Raw genomic sequence first — 23,838 nt, 5'->3', positions numbered from 1 at the left:
TTTAATGACCTTCTATATTAGGATGGCGGCCTACATTGGTTTTATGTTTTTACCACCATAGAACTCGATCATTCTTGGCCATTAAATCCCATCTATATCGGAGTATTTTTAATCACAGACCTAAGTAATGAACAGGACTCTATTCTCTCCGAGGACTTGTAATTAAAGTACCCATTAACAAGTGGGGACTGTGTCATCAACTATGACTTGTTGAATATGTTTCATAGTTATGAAGTTGACAGTGATGGTACTTTTGCCGATGTTGTGCATTTTTGGTACGAAAGGCGCCTTTGATTGACTAAGGAAAGATGACCTCCGTACTTGGTACACGTACTATAGAGTTGAGTAAGAGACAGGGTACGCTCAGTATGCGCATGTGCACACAACTAGTTGGCGTCGTTTGTACTGTGCTTCGACACAGCGATAACTTTTAGTTTTCTGTTGCTTATTTTGGGTAATTTCGTCAGTTGTACGTTGATTTTGATATCATTGTTGACTTCGATCACTAAAGACAGTGTGTGCTTATATTTTGACCGATTTTCTTAAGAAGCACGCGCACTTCAGAATTACAGCATGATCAGACATGGCAATTTAGCATGATAATCACATCATACATGATCCGAGATTGCACTTTAGCATGGTCACGATAACTAATGTTGTTTGTTTCACTTTTGTAACCTATATTTCAACAAAAAGACCATTAGAATTTCCTTGTGGCTACTTGAATCGTGCACTGGCATGCTACATGTAATAGTCAACATCACTCTGCTTGAATGTACCGGTAGTAGACTCTCATACTATGAATACATTGACTGTCAATGCATATATTGCATATGTGTGCAATTATGTAATTTTTAGTGTCCGTGGGGATTTATAGGTTTGGTCATGTACGTGCGTCTGTCCGTCTGTCCGTGCGTTCACGAAGATATCTCAGAGATGCGTGGAGCAATTTCATACAAACTTGGTACAAGGATTACTTCATATGTCATACATATGCACGTCAGATTTGTTTTGTGATACGATCCAATATGGCTGCCGTGTGGCCATTTTGTTATGATTTTTGCATGAACGGAGCTATAACTCAGGCATGTCTCAACTGATTTTATTCAAAGCTGGTACAAGGACATTGACCTATGTCATGCATATACACATTGATTTGTTTTGTGATACGATCCAATATGGCCGTATGGCGGCCATTTTCTTACGATTTTTTCATGTTAGGAGCCTAACTCAGGCAGGTCTCAACCGATTTTATTCAAAGGTGGTACAAGGACATTGAGTTATATCATACATATGCATGTCAATTTGTTTCATGATTTTTTATTTTTTTATTTTTTTATTTAAACTTTATTTAAACAGGGGAAATATCCTTTACAGGAAACCTGGTTAGCATAAATGCTAATCTTCCCCAGGGCCCTCTATGACATACAAAGTAAACAAAGACATAAAATTACAAGGCACAAAAACAAAGAAATAAAATTACAAGGCACAAAAACATACACACAAACATCAAACAAAGGGCAGTAAAATGATCAGTACAAACAACGCATGTACTTCATAACGGGAAGGCTCCATTAACTTGGATGGTACTTGAAACCCAAGTTGCTGCCTGTCAACTCGGGTGACAAACAGAAGACTTTTAATCCCCAAAGGTGTTAATGTTCCATTGTTGCGTTTATCTTATCCAGCTGGTGCTATGATAGGAACGTCAGGGCTGTAACGACTCACTCAATACCAAGGGCATACACATATGCTTGCACATGGCACTATGTTGACAGGAAAAAGTAAAGTACCCACTTTTCAATGCAAGTAATCTAGTTACTTGTTTGATTTAGGCTCTAAACTAAATTTTAGAAATATGGTGAAACAAAATATCGTTCTTTGTTCATTTTCATTCAAGTTTCCTATTTTCGGACACTTCACTTTAGTAACGGGTATTGATCATATATGCAAATTTGATCAGAAAAGCATGGAACATTCTTTCCACGTGTCCAGCTTTTTCATGCACATGCATGCTTACTCCAAGAACTGTGCGTATCCTGTGACATCTCCGATAAAAAGAACAAAATCAATGAATTGCGAGCCAGAAACCATTTGTAACAGTATTGCCATGGTAGAAGCAGTTGACGAGGCCGGCCGGTGGACAGTAGTACGAGTAATTGACTGTGACACAGAGCCAGAAGACAATGGAAAAATTTCAGTGACTTTCCCAGGGTGGAGTAGAAAATTCAATATGACTGTTTCTCCCAAAGTCAAAAGATAAAGTCCTACTCTTATGCAGAAAATCAAAGTTTTCAAGTGTAGACTTTCCCTTCCGCTTAACCACGGCCCCTCCACAAAATGCGATGTCGATTGACTTGAATATTGACACTATGATGATCGACCATGGATGGATTGACGTGGCGTTTCAAAAGTATGAAAAATGAGACTCAGTAACTTTTGGTCGCTTTACATTTGATCAAAAACCTACCAAACCCATCAGACAAGGCCCTACTCTTACGCAGAAACCCAAAGCTCTCAAGCGTCGACTTTCTCTTCCGCGTTTGACTTTCTTCTCTTTCGCGTTTGAGAAAAACAAACGTCGGGTTTGTTCGGAAACGGTCGGCTATTCGTGGGCGTAACATCAGTCCAGGTAAGCTACACCCGATGTGAACGTCGGAATAATTTGGGCTGTAGTTGGGAAAGCAAGGTTGACCTCGAGAGCGATTCCCAGTAGAGTACACATTCGCAGATCGCGGTACTACAGGCTGATACTAGATAGCAACAAGTTCACCGCGTAAATTGCTAGACTACATATAGCCACATCAGCACATCGGCTATGTACTTTATTAGCTCCGCTGTCAGCGACGCGGAGCTTATCAAATAGGTTGATTTTCTGTCGTCGTCGTCCGTCGTCGTCCGTCAACAATTGCCTTCTCCTCTGAAACTGCAAGTCCAATTGCTGTGATATTTTATATGAAGTTCACTTGAGGTGACCTCACTTCAGTTTGTTCAAATTGTGGTGAAATTTGCATATTTGTATTTTTGGGGCATTTTTTAGTGGTTTTGGTAAAAAAATCTTCTTCTCTGAAATCGCTTGTCCGATTGCTTTGAAATTTGATATGCAGTTTGCTTGGGTGACTTCAGTCAGATTTGTTCAAATTATGGTGAAATTTGCATATTTGTATCTTTATGGCAATTTTTGTCATTTTTGGAAAAAAAATCTTTCAAAATCTTCTTCTTCAAAACTACAGGTCAGATAGCTTTGATATTTGGTACAAAGGCCCCTAGGGATGATCTATTTCAGATTTGTTCAAATTGTGCAGAAATATGCAAATTTGCATTTTTAAGGCAATTTTTGCCATTTTTGGTCAAAAAATGTATTTCTCAAAAAGTACTGGTCTGATAGTTTTGAAATTTGGTATACAGGTTTCTATTGATAAACTAAGTAATATGTATTGAATTTCTGATGAAATCTGTAATTTTGTATTTTGGGAGCAATTTTTGCCATTTTTGGTCAAAAAATGTGTATTTCCAAAAGTGCTCATCCTAGAGCTTTGAAATTTGGTAAATAGGTTCCTACAGATTAACTAAATGATATTTGTTGAAATTATGATGAAATCTACAATTTTGTAATTTTGGGGCAGTTTTTGCCATTTTTGGTCAAAACATGTGTTTCTCAAAAAGTACTGGTCTGATAGCTTTGAAATTTGGTATACAGGTTTCTACAGATGAGCTAAGTAATATATATTGAATTTCTGATGAAATCTGTAATTTTGTATTTTTGGGGCAACTTTTGCCATTTTTGGTCAAAAAATATGTATTTCCAAAACTCCTCATTTGATAGCCTTGAAATTTGGTGCACAGGTTTCTACAGATGAACTAAATGATAGTTATTGTACTTATGATGAAATCTGCAATTTTGTAATTTTTGGGCAATTTTTGCCATTTTTGGTCAAAACATGTGTTTCTCAAAAAGTACTGGTCTGATAGCTTTGAAATTGGGTATACAGGTTTCTAAAGATGAGCTAAGTAATATATATTGAATCTCTGATGAACTAAATGATATTTATTGAAATAATGATGAAATCTGCAATTTTGAATTTTGGGGGCAATTTTTCCCATTTTTGGTCAAAAAATGCGTTTCTCAAAAATTACTCATCAGATAGCTTTGGTTGACATGTTCTTAGGGATGATCCTATGTGATACATTCAAAGTATGATGAAATCTTCAATTGTATATTTTTGCAGCTTACTTTAGCCATTTTTTTCTGGCCACTGCATTGAGCTATCAAAGATTTCCACCTTCTTCATCAACATGTGTCAAAAATAGTTATTCTCTACATAAACACAGCGGAGCTATATCGGCCGCTAGGTCGCTTGTATTTAGTAGGATGGGAGACCTTATGACAACACATGCTTTACCTCATTAATTATGCAAACATCTAATTCTGGGCAAGTGAATAGAGCTAGAGGTCTGATTTTTGGCATATAGGGATTAATTAGCAATACAATTATTTTTTTCAAAATGTCATATGACCTCGATGGCCTTTGACCTTGATTATACATATATATGCATAACTCAGTAACCACAAGTTCTATACCCTTCAATTTTGATAGGATATTAGACCTTAAGATGTCACATCTTGTACCTCATTTATTATGCGCATATGTATTTCATGGCTGGCCAATACAGCTAGAGGTCTGATCTTGTTTTCCTGATTTAGAACCATAACTCAGATATGCCTCATGTGTTTTCAAATTGGGAACAACGACATAGACCTATGTGCCCATAGATCTCAACATATACACTCCAGTGATACTTCTTAATGACCGCATTTCCCTAACCCATCAAGACTAATACTCCTATTACAAGTTGGGACTATGTCATTGTCAATGACTTGTTATATTTAGTTTGCTTTTCACCATATTGTATGTCCTTCCCAGCACTACGTAATTCAAAATTCAATATTGTTTTTGCCTTATACATACTTGAGGGGTAAACTTATTTAGTCTCATAGATTAAAGAGGCACTCCCACTTTGTAACATTTTTAAAACACATTTTTTTAATGCCAACGGTTGATATTTGACGTGGCAATTGCGCACGGATCGCGAGATATTGATAAAAACATGTCATTTCCCGAGCATATTTTTCACATCCCGAAGTTTTACGATCATTTCTGATTTTGACCCGAAACCCCCGAAGGTTTGTTGGATGTTGTTGTGCTGCTTAAGATATACTAGGGAGTCTGCAATAAGTTCGAACGACGCAATTAATTTACTTCCCACCCCAAAGACATTATATACAGCATTATGCCATTACCTCAGGTAAGTTTTGTAAAACTTCTCCTTAGTTTTTGTCATTTTCATTATTCTAAATCAGTTATACTATATTTTTATTCAATACCACATAAACATCAGTTTTTACGTGTCAAATATTAGCCGCCTCCGATGACTACATTTTGTCATCTGCCACACAGTACGCCGCGTGCGTGGTATACGTCTATGCATACCACTCGGCGGCCACTATGTATCAACTGCACATAATTGTGCTAGTCACCCATGCAAATTCTGGTGGAATCAAACTTTGATTTCCGTTTTTTCTCAGAGTCAGTAAAACTCTGCTTTCCCCCAGGGTGGCATGACTGATCACCGACGCGAGTGGTACTGTGGCATACAGCAGCGTAAGCGTAGACTCGTACTCCATAGCTTAGTTGACAATGGCCCCAGTTCCGAACGTTCGAGGTTCGGAAGCTGAATTTAGGTGGGCCACCGGAATTCAAACTTTTACTTTTTTGAGGACATTTTTTTATCGATATCTCGCGATCTGCTCGCAGTCGCCACGTCAAATATCGACCTTTGGCATTAAAAAAATGTGCTTTAAAAATGTTACCAAGTGGGAGTGCCACTTTAAGATGCACTGTTGACCTACAGTGTCCAAACTTTTTTTCATTGAACATGTATTGTAGATAGGTGTACACTCCAAATACTAAGTACAAGTGGTGAGTGTAACAAGCAAATATTTTTACGCTCCCATATATGCATATGTATATATGCAAATGGGAGGTATTCGTATAAGGTGGCAAAATGGCGCCTGTGTGTATGTATGTAAGTATGTATGTATGTCTGTTAGTCCGTCCACATCAAAAACTCCTAAACCGTAGCACCTACTGTCTTAGTATTTGGTGTACAGGTGCACCTAGGGGTGGAGATGTGAATTTGTTCAAATGAACATGTCAGTGCCAAAAATATGCAAATGAGGGGGAAAAAAGGAAAAATCCTGCAAATGGCTAAAACTCAGTAAGCATTGGTCAGATTGGGTTGAAACTTGGTATACAGATTTCTTTAGGTATTCTAAAAATGTGTGCGAAAATTGGGATGAAATTTGCATGTTTGTATTTTAAGGTATTTTTTCCGTTTTTAGTCAAAAAATCTTGTTCTCTGAAATCGCTCGTCTGAGTGCTGTGAAACTTAAAATTCATGTTCCTCAGAATGACCTCAGTCATGATTGTACAAATTGTATTGATATTGTCATATTTGTAATTTTGGGGCAATTTTCCCAATTTTTGATAAAAAAATTTTTAATATAAAAACTAATGATTTGATAGCTTTGATACATGTATTTGGTATACAGGTATCTAAGATTAATCTCAATATAATGTATTGAAGGTATGTTGAAACTGGCAATTTTTTTTTTTAATTTGGGGGCAATTTTTGCCTTTTTTTGGTCAAAAAAATTTTCTCCTAAAACTTCTGATCTGGTAGCTTTAATATCTTGTGTACAGGTTCCTAGGGTTTATGTTAATTAGATATATTTTAAATTAGGATGAAATCTGCAATTTTGTATTTTTGGGGGCAATTTTTCTCATTTTTGGTCAAAAAATTTGTTTCTCTAAATTTACCAGTCTGATTGCTTTGATATTTAGTAAACGGGTCCTTAGGGTTTTTGTTAATTAGATATATTGAAATTAAGTTGAAATCCAGAATTTTGAATTTTTGGGGCAACTTTGCAAAACTTTCAGTTTTACTTGGATATCTCTCATTTTGTATTTTTAAGATTGTTTTTGGTAATTTTATACCTACTGGAACTAAGAGTATATAATGTGGTGATTTAGTAAGCATTTGATATGGTAAACTGTATTTGGTGTTGAAATGCGGTAAAAAAATCCTGGCAGATTTTGAAAAAATTCCAAACAAATGCCAATAAAAAAATTCAGCCTGATAAGGTTTGACAAAAAGAAAAGGTGGGAGAGTGGGGAAAAAAGAATGTACAATGGATCGGATAAAAAAGATAATGTACCTCATCAATCTTCCAGACACCGTCCCTTATCAAATGGTCCACCCCGATGTATTTTTGTGCACAATTAACCATGCAGTGTATTTTAGTTTAAGATGTCAAGTCAGGTAAGGATTTGAAAGGAATAGTCAAGTTCACCACAGTTTAACTTTATCTCTTGTGTCCTTGTGTAATTGGTTAAGTTTGTAAGTTGTTCCAGATGTGGATGCACCAGCTGTTCCGGAAGAAAACAATTTTACTTTTCCCTGTAGGGTTTCTGAGTTGATGATTGTATGTTGAAATTTCTCCATGTATCTGGTGTATGGGCAAAGTGTAAATATTGGTTGCATGTTATGTATTTCAGTCTATGTCAAATATTGTAAATGAAAAATCAAGAACAGTTTACTATGTGCTTGTAAAAGATAACATATTTGTCAATACATAAACTGCCTTGCAGATTGATTTTCTTAAAGATTATCACAGAAGTAGAAAAGGAAAAGAAACTAATCAAATTGCTGTAACATATTCACTCTCAGTGCCTGTATAGGCCTATACTTAACTATTTTATCATTACGTTCAGCTGTTTGTTATATCTTTATCACTCTCGGACACTCCATGGGCCAAGGCACACTTGTTTAGTCAATGGCCCAAATTTATTTTCTATTTGATGGACAACCGATGCATGTGTAATCAATGCCAACAATCCAGTTTAAGTGATTTGGTTGAGATAAGCCATTGTCCATTATATTACAATAGTTTATGGCGAAATTTTCTCCCCTTTTGCATTATATAAGTTCACCGTTTCCTGTTTTAGATATTGTTGATCCTATTGCACACATATCAAGGCTATTGATACTTAGATTCCACACTTGAACTTATAAATGCTGGAGCAGTAACCAACAACCAGTTCAAATAACTTTCAATTATGTCCTAACAATTTGACTTTTGACAAACTTCACAGTTATAGCAAATAATAAACACTAAGGAGGCACAAAGGACGCCGGTTCCCCCAGGCCCCATGTTAATACTATACAATTAAAAACGTTAACCATTATTTTGGTAACACAAGAACTTGGAATGATTGGCATGGATAATCTGATGTATATAATAAGATGTTTATTGAAAATACAAGGACAAAATTGCTTTGTATTACAATTCTCTATTTGTAAAAGCTGAACTTGGGTTAAATTTTATTGTGAATGACAATTAATCAACAGATAACCATTCAATGTGAGTCTTTTCTTTAACCCATACAGGAAGAGTTCAGATCCCATTTTAGAAATATCTCCAAGATTATGGACTGTGTTGGATGTGACAAGTGCAAACTGTGGGGTAAATTGCAAGTAAGTATGTATATGGTTGCTTTGAAACCATCATTGGGAGCCTAAGTCCACCTAGGCATAGGTCCAGTTGGTTTTACGAGAGTTTTTGGGGTCCAAGCCGACCCAGATAGGGCATTTGTTATTTTGTGAGGTCTGCTTCCCTTTCTTCCAATACTTCTGCTTTTCTTCTGTTATTAGCTCCGCTGTCAGCGATGCAGAGCTTATCAAATAGGTTGATTTTCCGTCGTCGTCGTCGTCCGTCAACAATTGCCTTCGCCTCTGAAACCACAAGTCCAATTGCTTTGAAATTTTATTTGCAGTTCACTTGGGGTGACCTTACTTAAGTTTGTTCAAATTGTGGTGAAATTTGCATATTTGTATTTTTGGGGGCAATTTTTGGTGTTTTTGGTAAAAAAATCTTTCTGAAACCGCTTGTCCGATTGCTTTGAAATTTGATACGCAGTTTACTTAGGGTGGCTTTAGTCAAATTTGTTCAAATTGTGGTGAAATTTGCATATTTGTATTTTTAAGGCAATTTTTGTCAATTTTGGTAAAAAGATCTTTAAAAATCTTCCACTTCAACACTACCCATCAGATAGCTTTCATATTTGGTACATATGTCCCTAGGGATGATCTATTTCAGATGTATTAAAATTGTGCAGAAATATACAAATTTGCATTTTTAAGGCAATTTTTGCCATTTTTGGTCAAAAAATGTATTTCTCCAAAAGTACTGGTCTGATATTTTTGAATATTGGTATACAGGTTTGTATAGATGAACTAAGTAATATATATTGAATTTCTTATGAAATCTGAAATTTTGTTTTTTTGGAGGCAATTTTTGCCAATTTTGGTCAAAAAATGTGTATTTCCAAAACTACTCACCTGATAGCTTTGAAATTTGATTAACAGGTTCCTACAGATAAACTTAATGATATTTATTGAAATTATGATGAAATCTGCAAATTTGTATTTTTGGGGCAATTTTTGTCATTTTTGGTCAAAAAATGTGTATTTCCAAAACTACTCATCTGATAGCTTTGCAATTTGGTATACAGGTTCCTACAGATGAACTTAATGATATTTATTGAAATTATGATGAAATCTGCAAATTTGTATTTTTGGGGCAATTTTTGTCATTTTTGGTCAAAAAATGTGTATTTCCAAAACTACTCATCTGATAGCTTTGCAATTTGGTATACAGGTTCCTGCAGATCACCTTAATGATATTTATTGAAATTATGATGAAATCTGTAATTTTGTATTTTTGGGGCAATTTTTGCCATTTTTGGTCAAAAAATGTGTTTCTGAAATAGTACTGGTCTAATAGCTTTGAAATTTGGTATACAGGTTTCTACAGATGAGCTAAGTAATATACATTGAATTTCTGATGAAAGCTGTAATTTTGTATTTTTGGGGCAATTTTTGCCATTTTTGGTCAAAAAATTTTATTCTCAAAAAATTACTCATCAGATAGCTTTGGTTGACATGTTCTTAGGGATGATCCGATGTGATATATTCAAGTATGATGAAATCTTCAATTTTGTATTTTTGCAGCTATTTTAGCAATTTTTTGCTGGCCACTGCATTGAACTATCAAAGATTTCCACCTTCTTCATCAACATGTGTGAAAAATAGTTATTCTCTACATAAACACAGCGGAGCTATATCAGCCGCTAGGTCACTTGTTTCTTTGCCAGCTTAGAACTCAAAAAGCTCTTCATGTCGAGTTCTCACATTTTCAGGCTTTGTTGGGTATTTTGCATGCACCTGATCCTTGAAATTTTGACTTGTCACATGACCTGGCAGCCATATGCAAGGATTTCATGAAAATAACAAACAGCTTCTTCTCAAAAAATACAAGGCTACTTACTAAGTACTAAATACTACTTCCAATTTATCCAGTGGAATGCTTGTACTGTAATTTGCTATCAAAGTTGTTAGCAATCACATGACCTTGGCCACTGTATTTGATTTTTGAAAACAGACCAGACCATTCACACTGAGAGCTGGGTACCAGATTTGCATAAATTCAAGGCATACAAATGATATTATAATGAGGGACAGCCTGTCTTTGAGATGCAGTCTTGAGAGGCATCATGGCAGCCCTGCCGACCGCAGGATACGGATCACCTGAAATTTCTTGCTCTATTAATCCGTAATTGTTCCTTTTCAAACAAACAAAAATCATGCATTGTTTTGAAGAGTAATGGACCACCAGGTTCTTTGTTTGTGCAGTTTTATAGCAATAAAGTAAGCGAAACGGACATTTATTTTCCCCGTAGCTTTGTGGCCTGGTCCATACCAACGTTGTAAACATAGGGGATACGCATTTGTAGATTGATTGGCTAAGAAACAAGGGTTAAAGTCTGTGAACCCAATGCAAACTCTGTATACATATTCATGATTGGTTTTCCCGCGTTCTGTATGAATGGGAACAGTGTAGGACTATGTTAACGCGAACGATGCACTTGTAATTATGTGAAGACCTCACCCCAGCGTTCAGCAAACTCCACGTATTTGATACCCGGTGGTAAGATGTTTAATGCTTTCATGAAGTTTACTGTTTATTATCTCATGTTTAAAGATTCTGTATACATTTCTTTTGAAATTGTTAGGGTTAATTGTCGATTAAAAATGACGTGTAAACCCTGACGTTGTTTTGTCGTATAAATAACTACACGGTGCATGTGTGTCAGCGAAGTCACTGACGCTGCACAGACACGCCTGATACTGTGCACAAAGGGGCATTGCGTGCACATACCCATGTACGCTGTAACTGAAGTGGTACATCCACAGTCAGTGTATACATGCTTGTACACTGGCAGCCATCTAAGTATAAATAGGGAGTGGCAAAGACAGATTTAGAGCAAAGTTTTGCCGGCAATTTTTCAGTAACTAGACCTCAAACACCAAAAATAATTGGTTCCACAAAGTAATGCAGGTCTGGTCTTGGAGAAAATACCCAATTGGGGTCGTCAAAGACGTGTTAACGAAAACGACGTAATTATTAACGAGACCTTGCACTGGCCACAGTCAAAAATAACATCGGAGATTCACGAAAAACTACTCCACAGAAGTCGATTTTTTTCCCTCCAGACTATGATAACACTTGTTAGGAACGCATAGACCAGACAACTTGAAAATCTATGGAGCGCTTTAATAAAAATCTGTATTTTCCCACTACGGAGAAAACCGACCAACCGTCACTTGTGAGCGCTGGGTGTGCGTGTTGGTTTGAAGCAAAATCCTCATTATGCATGCAAATTAGGTACCCAGCTCTTAGCGGGCATTGGAGTTTAAATTTGGCTTAAATCATTATGTTAGTCAGAGTACTTGCAAAAGACATTTCAATCAGCCTGGTTTCGCTGCCATATTGGTATTTGTGAAAAACCTACAATATTCATTAAATGACATTAAATTATCTGCTACACCTGACCGACAGATCATTAAACAGGAACTTCCCCTAAAAGAGCTGGATTTTTGTAATATGACATTAAACTGGTCCAGTAGTCATTTCCATTCAAGGTAATACATTACCAGGTCCATGGGACAATTGTGATTTACAAATTTAAGTAGAACCATCCTGAACCACTGACAGTTAGTGGTGGTACCAGGTGTCCGGAATGGGTAAGCGTACCCTGCTAGCATGCTACACCCGTCAGGATTGGTCCCAAAATTATCTAAATATTGGATGAAAAGATACAGGATATGAATCACTGAAATAAGTCAAAGCCGAGAATGCTGTCGTTAAACATTTGAGTGACCGAAGTGTCATATTTGGCCACAATGTCGTCATATCGACTGTAAACTTTTTGAAAGTCCTAATGAGTCTTTTTGTTGTGTATCCTCGTCCCAGTAATTTTGATGCTAATGAGCTGTGTTTCAGTTGAAAATCAGCGTAGGAATCACAAGCCCTACAATACCAGAGAAATTGAGACACGTATACACCATAAGCAGGTGCAAATGCAAAAAACCTCATTATTAATCAGATTTGCCGTGTTTGGTCCAAGAATCTGATAATTTTCTCATCTTTCAGGCATTTATTATCATTGAATCTTGCATATGATTCTTTGAATATGTAGTGACTAAACTTGAGTCAAAAATAAACTATGTTCTGTTTTTTGTCAGAGAAAGCATATGTTTCAAAATATGTTCCCTGTACAACCGTTTGACTCCTCTTTGCAAATGTCATGAAATTTTTCATCATGATGTTTAACACCACTGACCAAAGGTCAATTGTGTTTTTGTGATTGGGTTGAGTTCATGTCAGACAGTAAAAATTTTCAGTAAGGGAGGAGGTCATTTGCTCACGTGTTTACACACGTGAGCATATATTGCAGCAATGTCTGTCTGTCTGTCTGTCTGTCTGTCTGTCTGTCTGTCTGTCTGTCTGTCTGTCTGTCTGTCTGTCTGTTGTTTCGATATCTCAAAAACGGCTTATCAGATCAGAATCAAATCTGGTACATAGATTCAGTTAGCAAATGGCAAGAACTGATTAGTTTTTGGTGGGTGTGGCTTGCATACTTTTTGCTTATTTGCATAATTAATGATTTTAGACAAAACGGATATTCATTAAAAACGACTACACACAATTTGATGAGATTTGCTATAAATGTTGATCACACCAAGATATATCAGCAGTGGGAACCATTAAGGGGTGACATGAAAGAGAGTTACTAATTTGCATATTAATGAACTTTCCTAATTAGCGATATATGTCTGATTTAACTCGATCAAAATCGACCAAACTTGGTATGTATATTAAAGATACTATGATTTAACATTATTGAAAGTCATTAAGTGTTTTAACTGCAGCCAATTCTAATTTACATATTTAATGAACTTTGCTAATTAGAGATACCGGTATATATTTAAATTGACTGGACCAAAGTTGATGAAACTTGCTACATGTATTGAAGCTACTATGATACAACATTTTTGAAAGTCATTAAAGATTTTTACTTCAGCCAATTACGAATTTGCATATTTAATAAACTTTCCCAATTACGGATATATATCTGAATTAACTTGATTGTAGTTGTTGAAACTTGCTATATACATCATAGACACTGTGATATAATATTATTGAAAATCAAAAAACATTTTTACTTCAACCAATTCTAATTTGCATATTAAATGAATTTTCATAATTAGGGATATTTATCTGAATTGACTTGATCAAAATTGATGAAACTTGCTATGTACATTAAAGACACTATAATACAATATTATTGAAAGTCATGAAGCATTTTCTCTTCAGCCAATTCCTAATTTGCATATTAAATGAACTTTCCTAATTAGAGATATATATCTGAATCAACTTGACCAAAGTTGACAAAACTTGCTACATATATTACAGATACCATGATACAACATTGTTGAAAATCATTAAGCATTTTTACTTAAGTCAATTCCTAATTTACATATTTAATGACCTTTGCTTATTAGGGATATATACTGGATTTACTTGATCAAAGTTGGCAAAACATGCTATGTACATTGAAACAATATCAAAAGTCATTTCACATTTTCATGTCAGCTAATTTATAATTTGCATATCTAATGAGCTTTCACAGCTCGGCATATATGGCTTGAAGGACTTGGCCAACGGTAATTACACTTGCTATATAAAGTGGTGATACAATGACAGCAGTAAAAGAACTTTGATATTTTTATTTCAGCTAATCACATATTTGTATACTTCATGACCTAATCAGCGGTGATTATTGTTCATTATGTTGATCATGATATTTTCAGTGAAGTTGCAAACATGTAGCAAAGGTTAAAATTTACACATAACTGCAATATATAATGAAACACGTGAGCATTTTCAGTTCATATCTGGTTTTCAAACAAGTGGTACCTCGCGCGGGGTCCACGGCATCCCACTTATCCATTTACTGCGGTGATTACCGCACCTCAGGTGCCTTGAATATTCATGACAAACTCATTACCGCAGGCTGGAGTTGGGCCATTCACACCTTAATTTTAGTCCCTTTTGCTCAAATGATTGAGGTATCTCCGCGGCATCAAAACTCCGTGGTAAGTCCGCGGGAATTAAAAAAGCTAGGAGGCGTGGCGGCTGTGCTGCAGTTTACGAAAATCAACCTAATTTTTTCCTACTTTGCGCGATAGTTGGAGGGACGTGCTGGTTATATTTAGCCGCAGACGTTCCACACTCGTTGAGGGGTCTCAAATTTCAAAACAAAAGGTCAAAAGTCAAAGGATTGAACACGTGGATAGAGGGACTGTGGAGTGAAACTTGTAGCAATTTTGCGCCAACAAATTACTATCGTAACTGATCATATATTTCACTACCATAGTTTACGGAAATGCTTAATAAATGTTAAATGAAATGTTCAATAAAATATTGACTGAAGCTAAACAATGGATTGAAGCTCTGTATTCAAGATTTTACAGAACAAGGTAGGTATGCTCCAGGTTTGAAACTTTCAGCGAACAGAAAAATGTGTGTTTTACAAAATGACCTCGAAATATTCTTCATTTTCTAATTGGAACTAAGTGGTTTTTTATGTTGTTTGCATTGTAGTTTTTCCAAGTATGATTGAGAAATTTAACATACAAGTTGGCGCGACTGCTTTGAAATTTATTTACTGATCTGGTCCGGGAGCCATTCAAATAATTTACTGATTCTATGCGTAAAATTTGACAAGCTCTGCAAAATGCCGCAGAGACAAGCTAATCAAAATCATGATCGCTCATGCTGAAATGCTGCCAGCTGACTGATATCAACAGTAGACAAACATGTTTAATACATGTCCTTGGCCTATGACAAATATTCAACGTCAGTTTTCAGGGTAATGTCATTATTAGGGCAAAATTTGAACGCTGACAAGCTCCCAATTCCTACATTTACGGAATTTATGCCATACAGCTACAATCTGTAGTCTTGCTGCATTTTTACTTCGCAGTAAAATGGCTTTCTGATATGTACCACTCAGCATGTTATTTGAATTTTGTTCAATTTCCGGAGGTTTCAAGCAATTTATATTATGTATACGGTAGAGTTGACTTTTCAGATCCTCAGATTCAGATCCTCAGATTCTATAACTTCAGACGCAGATTCGGAATTAAAATTTCACAATTTTCAAAGTTTGATGTAATATACTGATAAATAAAATATAATTTAGATTTGGAAAGGCTTTAGAAATTATTTTATTTCTATCTTGAATCTTGAACTTAAAAACTTCGATCTCAGAATCAGAACGTCATCAGTCGAAGACAGGCTTGTAAATTCAAATCTGCATCTGAAGTTATAGGATCTGAATCTGAGGATCTGAGGATCTGAATCTGAGGATCTAAAAAGTCAACTCTACCTCTAAAGTTTTCGATATCATAAACCAGAATTCAAATCTCTCTGTTCAAGTGACAAAGTTTCTCTTAAAACTCAACCAACAAGACTCAAATTATGATGATCGTTCTTTCTCATATGTCGCCGTAGCAGCAGCCATAGCTAGCTTTCGTACTTGCAACGGAAAAACTTTTTTCCGTTGCACGACTCGGAGTTTCCCTTTGCAATCCATATTCGTCCGAGAAAAACGAGAGCTACGACTACACAGTTGAATGCCGCTGCTTCCTTATGGAATAGACTTTCTAGTCATATTCCTTCAGCATCAAAGACCTGCTTCTTTGCGAAAGCATAGTCATGCAACACTGTGTAAAGCGCCAGTGAAAATTTTCTTTATGCTTTGTCTAGAAAACTTAGAAAATCGCGTTTAAGACCCGATGAACAAAATGTTACACTTGGTGGGGGTGTTCGTGATAAGTGGAACGGCGTTTCTGTCCTATCACTGGCCATGCTTGGTTTAGGTGTCAAATTTAAAACTTGGTTTAGGTGTCAAATTTAAAATTCACTGTTTATCAGTCAGTACATATTGACACACACACCCACTAACTCATTAAGCTGGCAAACGCTCTCGCAGAAATTTGTATGGCAAAAAGCTGTCATGTTAAACCATGACGTAAAGTTTCGCACATGGGAAAATATTTAACGTAAGCTGTAGTTTTTATTATTGCTTCAGAACTTAAATATTGTTCAACAAATAGACCTTTAGCTATAAGAAAGAAAACATACTTACATTTCCAGCATTTTGTACGTCAGGTTATATCGTGGTGTATTTCTTTTCAACATCACGTTTCTTTGTGATCAGTGATGTCATTTCTATTTTAGAAATATGAACTGCCTGATGTTACAGTTGGAAAAGAGTACAGTTTTAAAATTGCGCGCATCTTTCCAATCAGGGTACACATTATTGGTGGAACCGATAATATTTACGTAAGACTGCCGTATGCCCTGGGATCACCATATCTGTACACGCAATGCTACATTGTTGCAGAATTTTTTTTGCACATTTTTGTGTGCGTGTGTGTCACTTCGACAGACAATACGCATTAAAAAGTCCCAAGCGGTCAAATGCTCAAAAATTAATAACTCAAGAACCTGTGTTTTGATTGCTGTAAAATTAGTCTGCAAGTACCGCAGGTGGACCTTATACAGTTTTATGTATATCGTGAAGGTATCTTGAATTTGTATTGTTGCTGAATTTTTTTTTGAGATTTTTCTCATTTTAAGTAAAAATTATTCTTCTCTGAAACCGCTGGCCCAATTGCTCTCAAATTTTTGGATGGATGTTTGCAAGGGTGTTACCCTTCTAATTTGTTGAAATTACGACAAAATTTGTAAAATTAGTTTGGGGCAATTTTTGTCATTTTTGGTCAAAAAATCGTAAAAAAAATCTTTTTTTAGTGCCTACGGACATCGTCTGGGGGGACTTATAGGTTTGGTCGCGTCCGTCCGTCCGTCCATTCACGCAGATATCTCAGACATGCCCTGGTCAATTTCTTTCAAACTTTGCACAAGGATAGTACCCTATCCCATACAGGTGCACGTCGATTTGTTTCACAATGCAATCAAATTTGGCGTGTTAGAGGACTTTTTAGTTTACATCTCCATAGACTCCCATGTATAAGTCACTTCTCAATAGACTCCCATGTATAAGGCCAAAAAAAATAAAAATTTAAGTTTCTCATCGTTGTCATATTGCAAAAAGGATGGAGTGACACAGTTTTTAGTCCTCACGGATGAAGCCCAGGGGGCTTATAGATTGGGTCATGTCCGTCCGTTCGTCCATCCGTTCGTCCATCAGTTCACGCAGATATCTCAGATATTTTGACATGTCACGTGACCTCAGTGACCTTTGACCTCAAATATACATATTTGTCCATAACTCAGTAACCACAAGTGCTACACCCTTCATATATAGTATGATGGGATACCTTATGACGCAACATATTGTACCTCATTAATTATGCACATATCTAATTTTGAGCGAGCCAATAGAGCTAGAGGTCTGATTTTTGGTATATAGGGATAACTTAGCAATACAATTTTTTATGACAAAATATCACGTGACCTCAGTGACCTTTGACCTCAAATATACATATTTGTCCATTACTCAGTAACCACAAGTGCTGCACATGGGACACCTTATGAAGCCACATGTTGTACCTCATTAATTATGTGCATATCTAATTTTGAGCGAGCCAATAGAGCTAGAGGTCTGATTTTTGGTATATAGGGATAACTTAGCAATACAATTTTTTTTTTTGACAAAAGTCACGTGACTTTGGTGACCTTTGACCTGAAATATACATATTTGTCCATAACTCAGTAACCACAAGTGGTACACCTTTCATATTTGGTATGTTGGGAGACCTTATGACGCCACATACTGTACCTCATTAATTATGCACATATCTAATTTTGAACAAGCCAAAACAGCTGGATGTCTAATTTTTGGTATATAGGGATAACTACAGGATAGAAGTTTTTTGACAAAATATGTGACCTTGATGACCTTTTACCTAAAATATACGTTTATGTCAATAAATAAGTAACCAGAAGTGCTATGTCCTTTATATTTAGTAGGATGGGAGACCTTATGACAACACATGCTTTACCTCATTAATTATGCACACATCTAATTCTGGGCAAGTGAATAGAGCTAGAGGTCTGATTTTTGGCATATAGGGGTTAATTAGCAATACAATTTTTTTTCAAAATGTCACATGACCTCGATGACCTTTGACCTTGATTATACATATATATGCATAACTCAGTAACCACAAGTTCTATACCCTCTAATTTTGATAGGATATTAGACCATAAGATGTCACATCTTGTACCTCATTTATTATTTGCATATGTATTTCATGGCTGGCCAATACAGCTAGAGGTCCGATCTTTTTTCCTGATTTAGAACCATAACTTAGACATGCCTCGTGTGTTTCAAATTGGGAACAACGACATAGACATATGTGCCCATAGATCTCAACATATACACTCAAGTGATACTTCTTAATGACCACATTTCCCTGCCCCATCAAGAATAATACTCCTATTACAAGTGGGGACTATGTCATTGTCAATGACCTGTTCTTTAAAACCGCTGGACAGACAGCAATTTTATTTGGTATAAAGATGTTCAGCAATGACAGGGAAATATGGAAATTGTCCTGAAATATGCAATTTTGCATTTTTAGACAATTTTGTCAATTTCGGTCTAGAAAACTTGTTCTCAAAAACCACTTCTAGCTTTGTAATTTGGTATAAAAGTTCCAAGGCATGTTATTAGATAAATCTTCAACTCAAAGTATTTTGAAATCCCCAAATTTGTATATTTTTAGCTCATATTTGGTATTCATATAAATACCAAAAAAGAGCTTACATGTATATGGTGAGTCGGTGGCATCTGTTGTCTGTATGTATGTATGTATGTGCGGATGTATGTCCGTCACATGCAAGAGCTCCCATACTGCCTAAGCTACCATGTCAGTATTTGGTGTACAGGTAGATGCAGGGGTTGAGATGTGACGTTGTAGCTCTCTGTAATGAAGCGGATAGCATATATGGTAGCATATGGGTTTGGGTAGCATATACCGGTATTGTAGCATATAGGATATAGATTCCTTGTACTGCATTTGCAATAGCAATTTTTACCATGAAAAATCAAAACTGTTCAACTTGTTCTTGGATGGGGAATATCTGAAACAACTGCACCTCAGGCCTGGTAGGGTTTTATATGCGTGCTTTTCTTAGCTATTTACTCAAAAGAATAAAAAAAAGAATGATCTGAGAAACAACGCCACCTCATGGCTTGATGACATTCAATTTATTACAACAGCTAGAAGTGAAAAATACCAATCATGTAGAGTCCACAGAGTGAAATAAATCTTTCGAATGTTCTCTCAATTTAACATTTACTTTGTCTCTTCATGTAGACCTCAGGGTCCAATGGTTGCTACCTCCAGCAGCTATTCTAGGTCTAATTGAGGGCCTGGGTGCATGATTCATTGGTGATGAAAAACATAAATAGTTCTTTTTTCTTGTGACATAGCAGAGTTGATGTTGTATTATCTGAATGAGAAATCTTTGAAATTTTATTGAAGGAATATATTGATGTTATGCATGTGAGTGAAGGAGGACACATCTTAATCTTTTTTCTTTCTATTGTCTGTGTAGACTCAAGGAATGGGAACAGCTTTGAAAATTCTCTTCTCTGATGACAAACACTTTCACAATAGAGACTTCAGACTCAAAAGAACTGAGATTGTTTCTTTACTGAATGCATTTGGCAGGTAAGCAAGCAAGGTATTCATTATTTTAGCTTAATGAAATCTACCAAGTTTGTTTACACAGATCTTCAACAGCAACTGTAATGTATTTCTGCATTGTATGCTCAATAACATAGCCCTTTGATGGACCCTGACTTCCGTCAGATTCTTGCACTTCCCATTGTACTTAACGGGGATGTTATGGGCGATGTGTGTTTTTGACAGGATAATTGTCCAAGAAGTTTCATCCATTCAAAATGAATTGTTATTTGACTTGTAGTTTTTAGCTTCTTGTCTATTTATAGATAGAGAAGGTATTCCAGCAACAAAAACGGTATGAAATGACGTTCTGTCCGTCAACCTCCTTGTGTTCAGATAAACATATGGGGATGTTCATGGTTCAGGTTGAGGTGTAGGAGAGGTGTTTTGAGCTGTGACAAAAATCAAAAGGCACTCGGCAACTGCATGTTAAACCTTTCTTCAAGGTTACTTAGTTGACTGTGACCTATTACAGACTACTGAGCTGACGTTTTAGCTGTATTTGCTTTGTGTTTGCTCGCTCTGTGTGCACTGGGTACCTTGTTGAAGGTATAGCCCCTCATGGCCTCATGAGATATCGACATGTTGCATTATGGATCATATCATCTTAAGGGATTGGTTTCTCCAGCCATTTCTATACACAATGCAAGACAATACTGGTTACTTCAAGGTTTTGAATGCAAACAAACTTAATAAGTGAGTCTCAGGAATCAGTGAATCTTGGTGAATCTCAAGCTGTGGCTGCAGGCAATTGTCAAGGGAATAAGCATAGAAACGCAGTGTTGTCTTGGAGATTGCTATATTGGTCATGTGGATTACTACAGGTCAGCATTAAAAGACAGTTACATTTTTCCTTCAATAACTTATTTCTTTTAACATGTGTCTTTTAACATATATGTTCAAGTTAATTAGTACGGTTTTTAACATAATGACCGTAGGTCATGTGATGAGGTTGGATTGAGTTGACGTAGGACAGTAACAATTTCTGTAAACAACAAAAAGTCAAAAACTGCTGAACAGACTTGGTTGATATTTATTTGGTTCAGATGTTTAGACCATGTTCAAAGTTCTAATTTGTTTAAATGCTGCCAAGCAGATCAGCAGTTAGATAGATATGGGAAATCGTTGACCCCCTTTTTAGCTCTCATTTGGTATACCAAAGAGAGCTTATCATATGCGAATAAGGTGAATCATTTCATTTGCATCTCATTTACATGTGTCTGTGTGTATGTATGTATGTATGTATGTATGTATGTATGTATGTATGTCCGTCCACATCAAAAACAGTTAAACGGCAGAACCTACTGTCTTAGTATTTGGTGTACAGGTGCACCTAGGGGTGGAGATGTGAATTTGTTCAAATGAACTTGTCAGTGTCAAAAAAATGCAAATGAGGGGGAAAAAAGGAAAAACCCTGCAAATTGCTAAAACTCTGTAACCATTGGTCAGATTTGGTTGAAACTTAGTATGTAGGTTCCTTTAGGTATTCTAAAATATGTGTGTACAACTGTGGATGATATTTGCCTGTTTGTTTTTTTGGGTAATTTTTTTCAGTTTTTAGTAAAAAATTTTTTTTTTTCTGAAACAGCTTGTCCAATTGCTTTGAAAGTTGGTATCCATATTCCTCAGGATGACCTCAGTCAAGTTTGTAAAAATTGTAGTGAATTTTTAGTATTTGTAATTTTGGGCAATTTTCCCAATTTTTGGTCAAAATTTTTTTTCTCTAAAAACTACTCATCTGATGCCTTTGGTATTTGGTATACAGGTTCATAAGGTTGATCAAAATGTGATGTATTCAAATTCTTATGAAATTTGGAATTTTGTATTTTTTGGGCAATTTTTGTCATTTTTGGTCAAAAAATGTATTTCTCAAAAACTACTTATTTGATATCTTTGATGTTTGGTATACAGGTTTGTAGGATTTATCTTAATATGATATATTGAAATTAGGACGAAATCTGCAATTTTGTATTTTTGGGCCCATTTTTGCTATTTTGGTCAAAAAATTTGTTTCTCAAAATCTTTTTAATAGCTTTGATATTGAGTAGAAATTTTCCTATGTATGATCTTAATTTTTAAGTTCGAATTATATCTTCTTGAATTACATATTTTTGCAGCTATATTTGCCATTTTGGTCTGGCTGACCTGAAGTGTGCTGCCAAAGATTTCCACCTTCATCAACATATGTCGCAAAAAGTTATTCTCTACATAACACGAAGGAGCTCTATCAGCTGCTAGGTCGCATGTTTTAAATTTTCAGAGAAACGTCTTCAATTTCCTATTTTTATGAAGCTTCCTAATTTTTTGATGGAAAAAAACTTACAGAAATAATCCGCAGTATTGATTCCATAACTTATTCATGTTGTGTTGATATGAGGAAAATTAATAAATATTTGTGAAAATATTTTCTAATTTTTGGCGATTTATACCTACAGGAACTAAGAATACATAATGTGGTGATTTTGTGAGCATTTCATATGGTAAACTGTTTTAGGTGTTAAAATGTGGTAAAAGAATCATTAGAAAGCACAGCTGAAGGGGATTTAGCAGGTTTGGTTTCCAACAAATATTCCAAACTTTTTTCAATGTTTGAGAGTATCAGGGTTATAAATAGCTCTTACACTTCCTGTCACAGTATCTCTTTAAATAAACATTGTTGATATAAAAGGGTGGACCATTTGATATCCTGATGGGATGGATCTGGATGATTTTCAGAAAAAAAAAAAGATTCCAAGCAAATATCAGTGAAAAAAGAATCTGCCAGTAAAGGCTTGACTGGAAGAAAAGGTGGAAGAGTGGAAAAAATACTGTACAGTGGATCAGGTATAAAATGATGCAACCTCATCAATCTTCAGACCCCTCCCCCCCCCCCCCCCCCCCCCCCCCCCCCCCCCCCCCCGATATCAAATGGTCCACCCCCATGTCTTTGTGCACACATTTTACAATGCACTGCATCTCAGTTGAAGATTCCAAGTCAGGTCAGGATTTGAAAGGTTGATCTCAGTGCCATCACCCCTGTGACATATTGGTTTTATAAGTAAACATGAGCAATTGGAAGACAGAAGTTTGCAGTGCAGCTGACACTCTGTTTTACAAAAAAATTTGCATGGAGCTATCTATATGTTGTGTTTAAAAGAAGTTTTGGAGTACCATGTTTTGCATATTTTATTTTTTTTTTAAATGCCAAATATGATATTCTTGAAGTCATCCCTGGTCTAGTTGCAAAAGATTGAGAATTGCTGCACATTTTACCTGTGTATTTGTGGTAGATACATGTACAGTACATGCTCAACTGTAAATAAGTATTTGTTCAAATGAAGTCAGGGTTACTAAAATGCTACTGAGCAACAAAAGTGAAAACTTGGTAAATAAAAATTGGTCAGATCATCTTGGCAAGGCAGCTAACATACCACATTGTACAAAAAGTGTTGTATGGAAGTCGCTATGAGTGAATCTAAAAGAAGTTATGGTGTACAGATCTTGTATACAACCACCCTTTCATTTTCAAGATGCAGGGTAATATAAGTATATTCATGATAAGTGTCATCTGTAAAGTCAGTAAACTTTGCTGCTTAATCCAACAAG

General features: G+C 35.9%; 1 protein-coding gene across 2 annotated transcripts in view; it reads left to right on the top strand.

Annotated features, from left to right (window-relative positions):
- LOC139144580 (ERO1-like protein beta) overlaps positions 1-23,838 on the top strand; it is a 306,244-nt gene that overhangs the window by 240,704 nt on the left and 41,702 nt on the right. For both annotated transcript variants that reach the window (XM_070715304.1, XM_070715305.1), the window contains exons 11-12: positions 8,512-8,598; positions 20,123-20,238. In XM_070715304.1, coding sequence (XP_070571405.1) covers positions 8,512-8,598; positions 20,123-20,238 — 203 coding nt within the window. The remainder of the gene's footprint in view (positions 1-8,511; positions 8,599-20,122; positions 20,239-23,838) is intronic.

This window comes from Ptychodera flava, chromosome 11 (assembly GCF_041260155.1).
Source record: "Ptychodera flava strain L36383 chromosome 11, AS_Pfla_20210202, whole genome shotgun sequence".
Taxonomy (NCBI): domain Eukaryota; kingdom Metazoa; phylum Hemichordata; class Enteropneusta; family Ptychoderidae; genus Ptychodera; species Ptychodera flava.
Note: the sequence above shows the minus strand (reverse complement) of the source record. Positions and strands in the feature narration are given on the sequence as shown.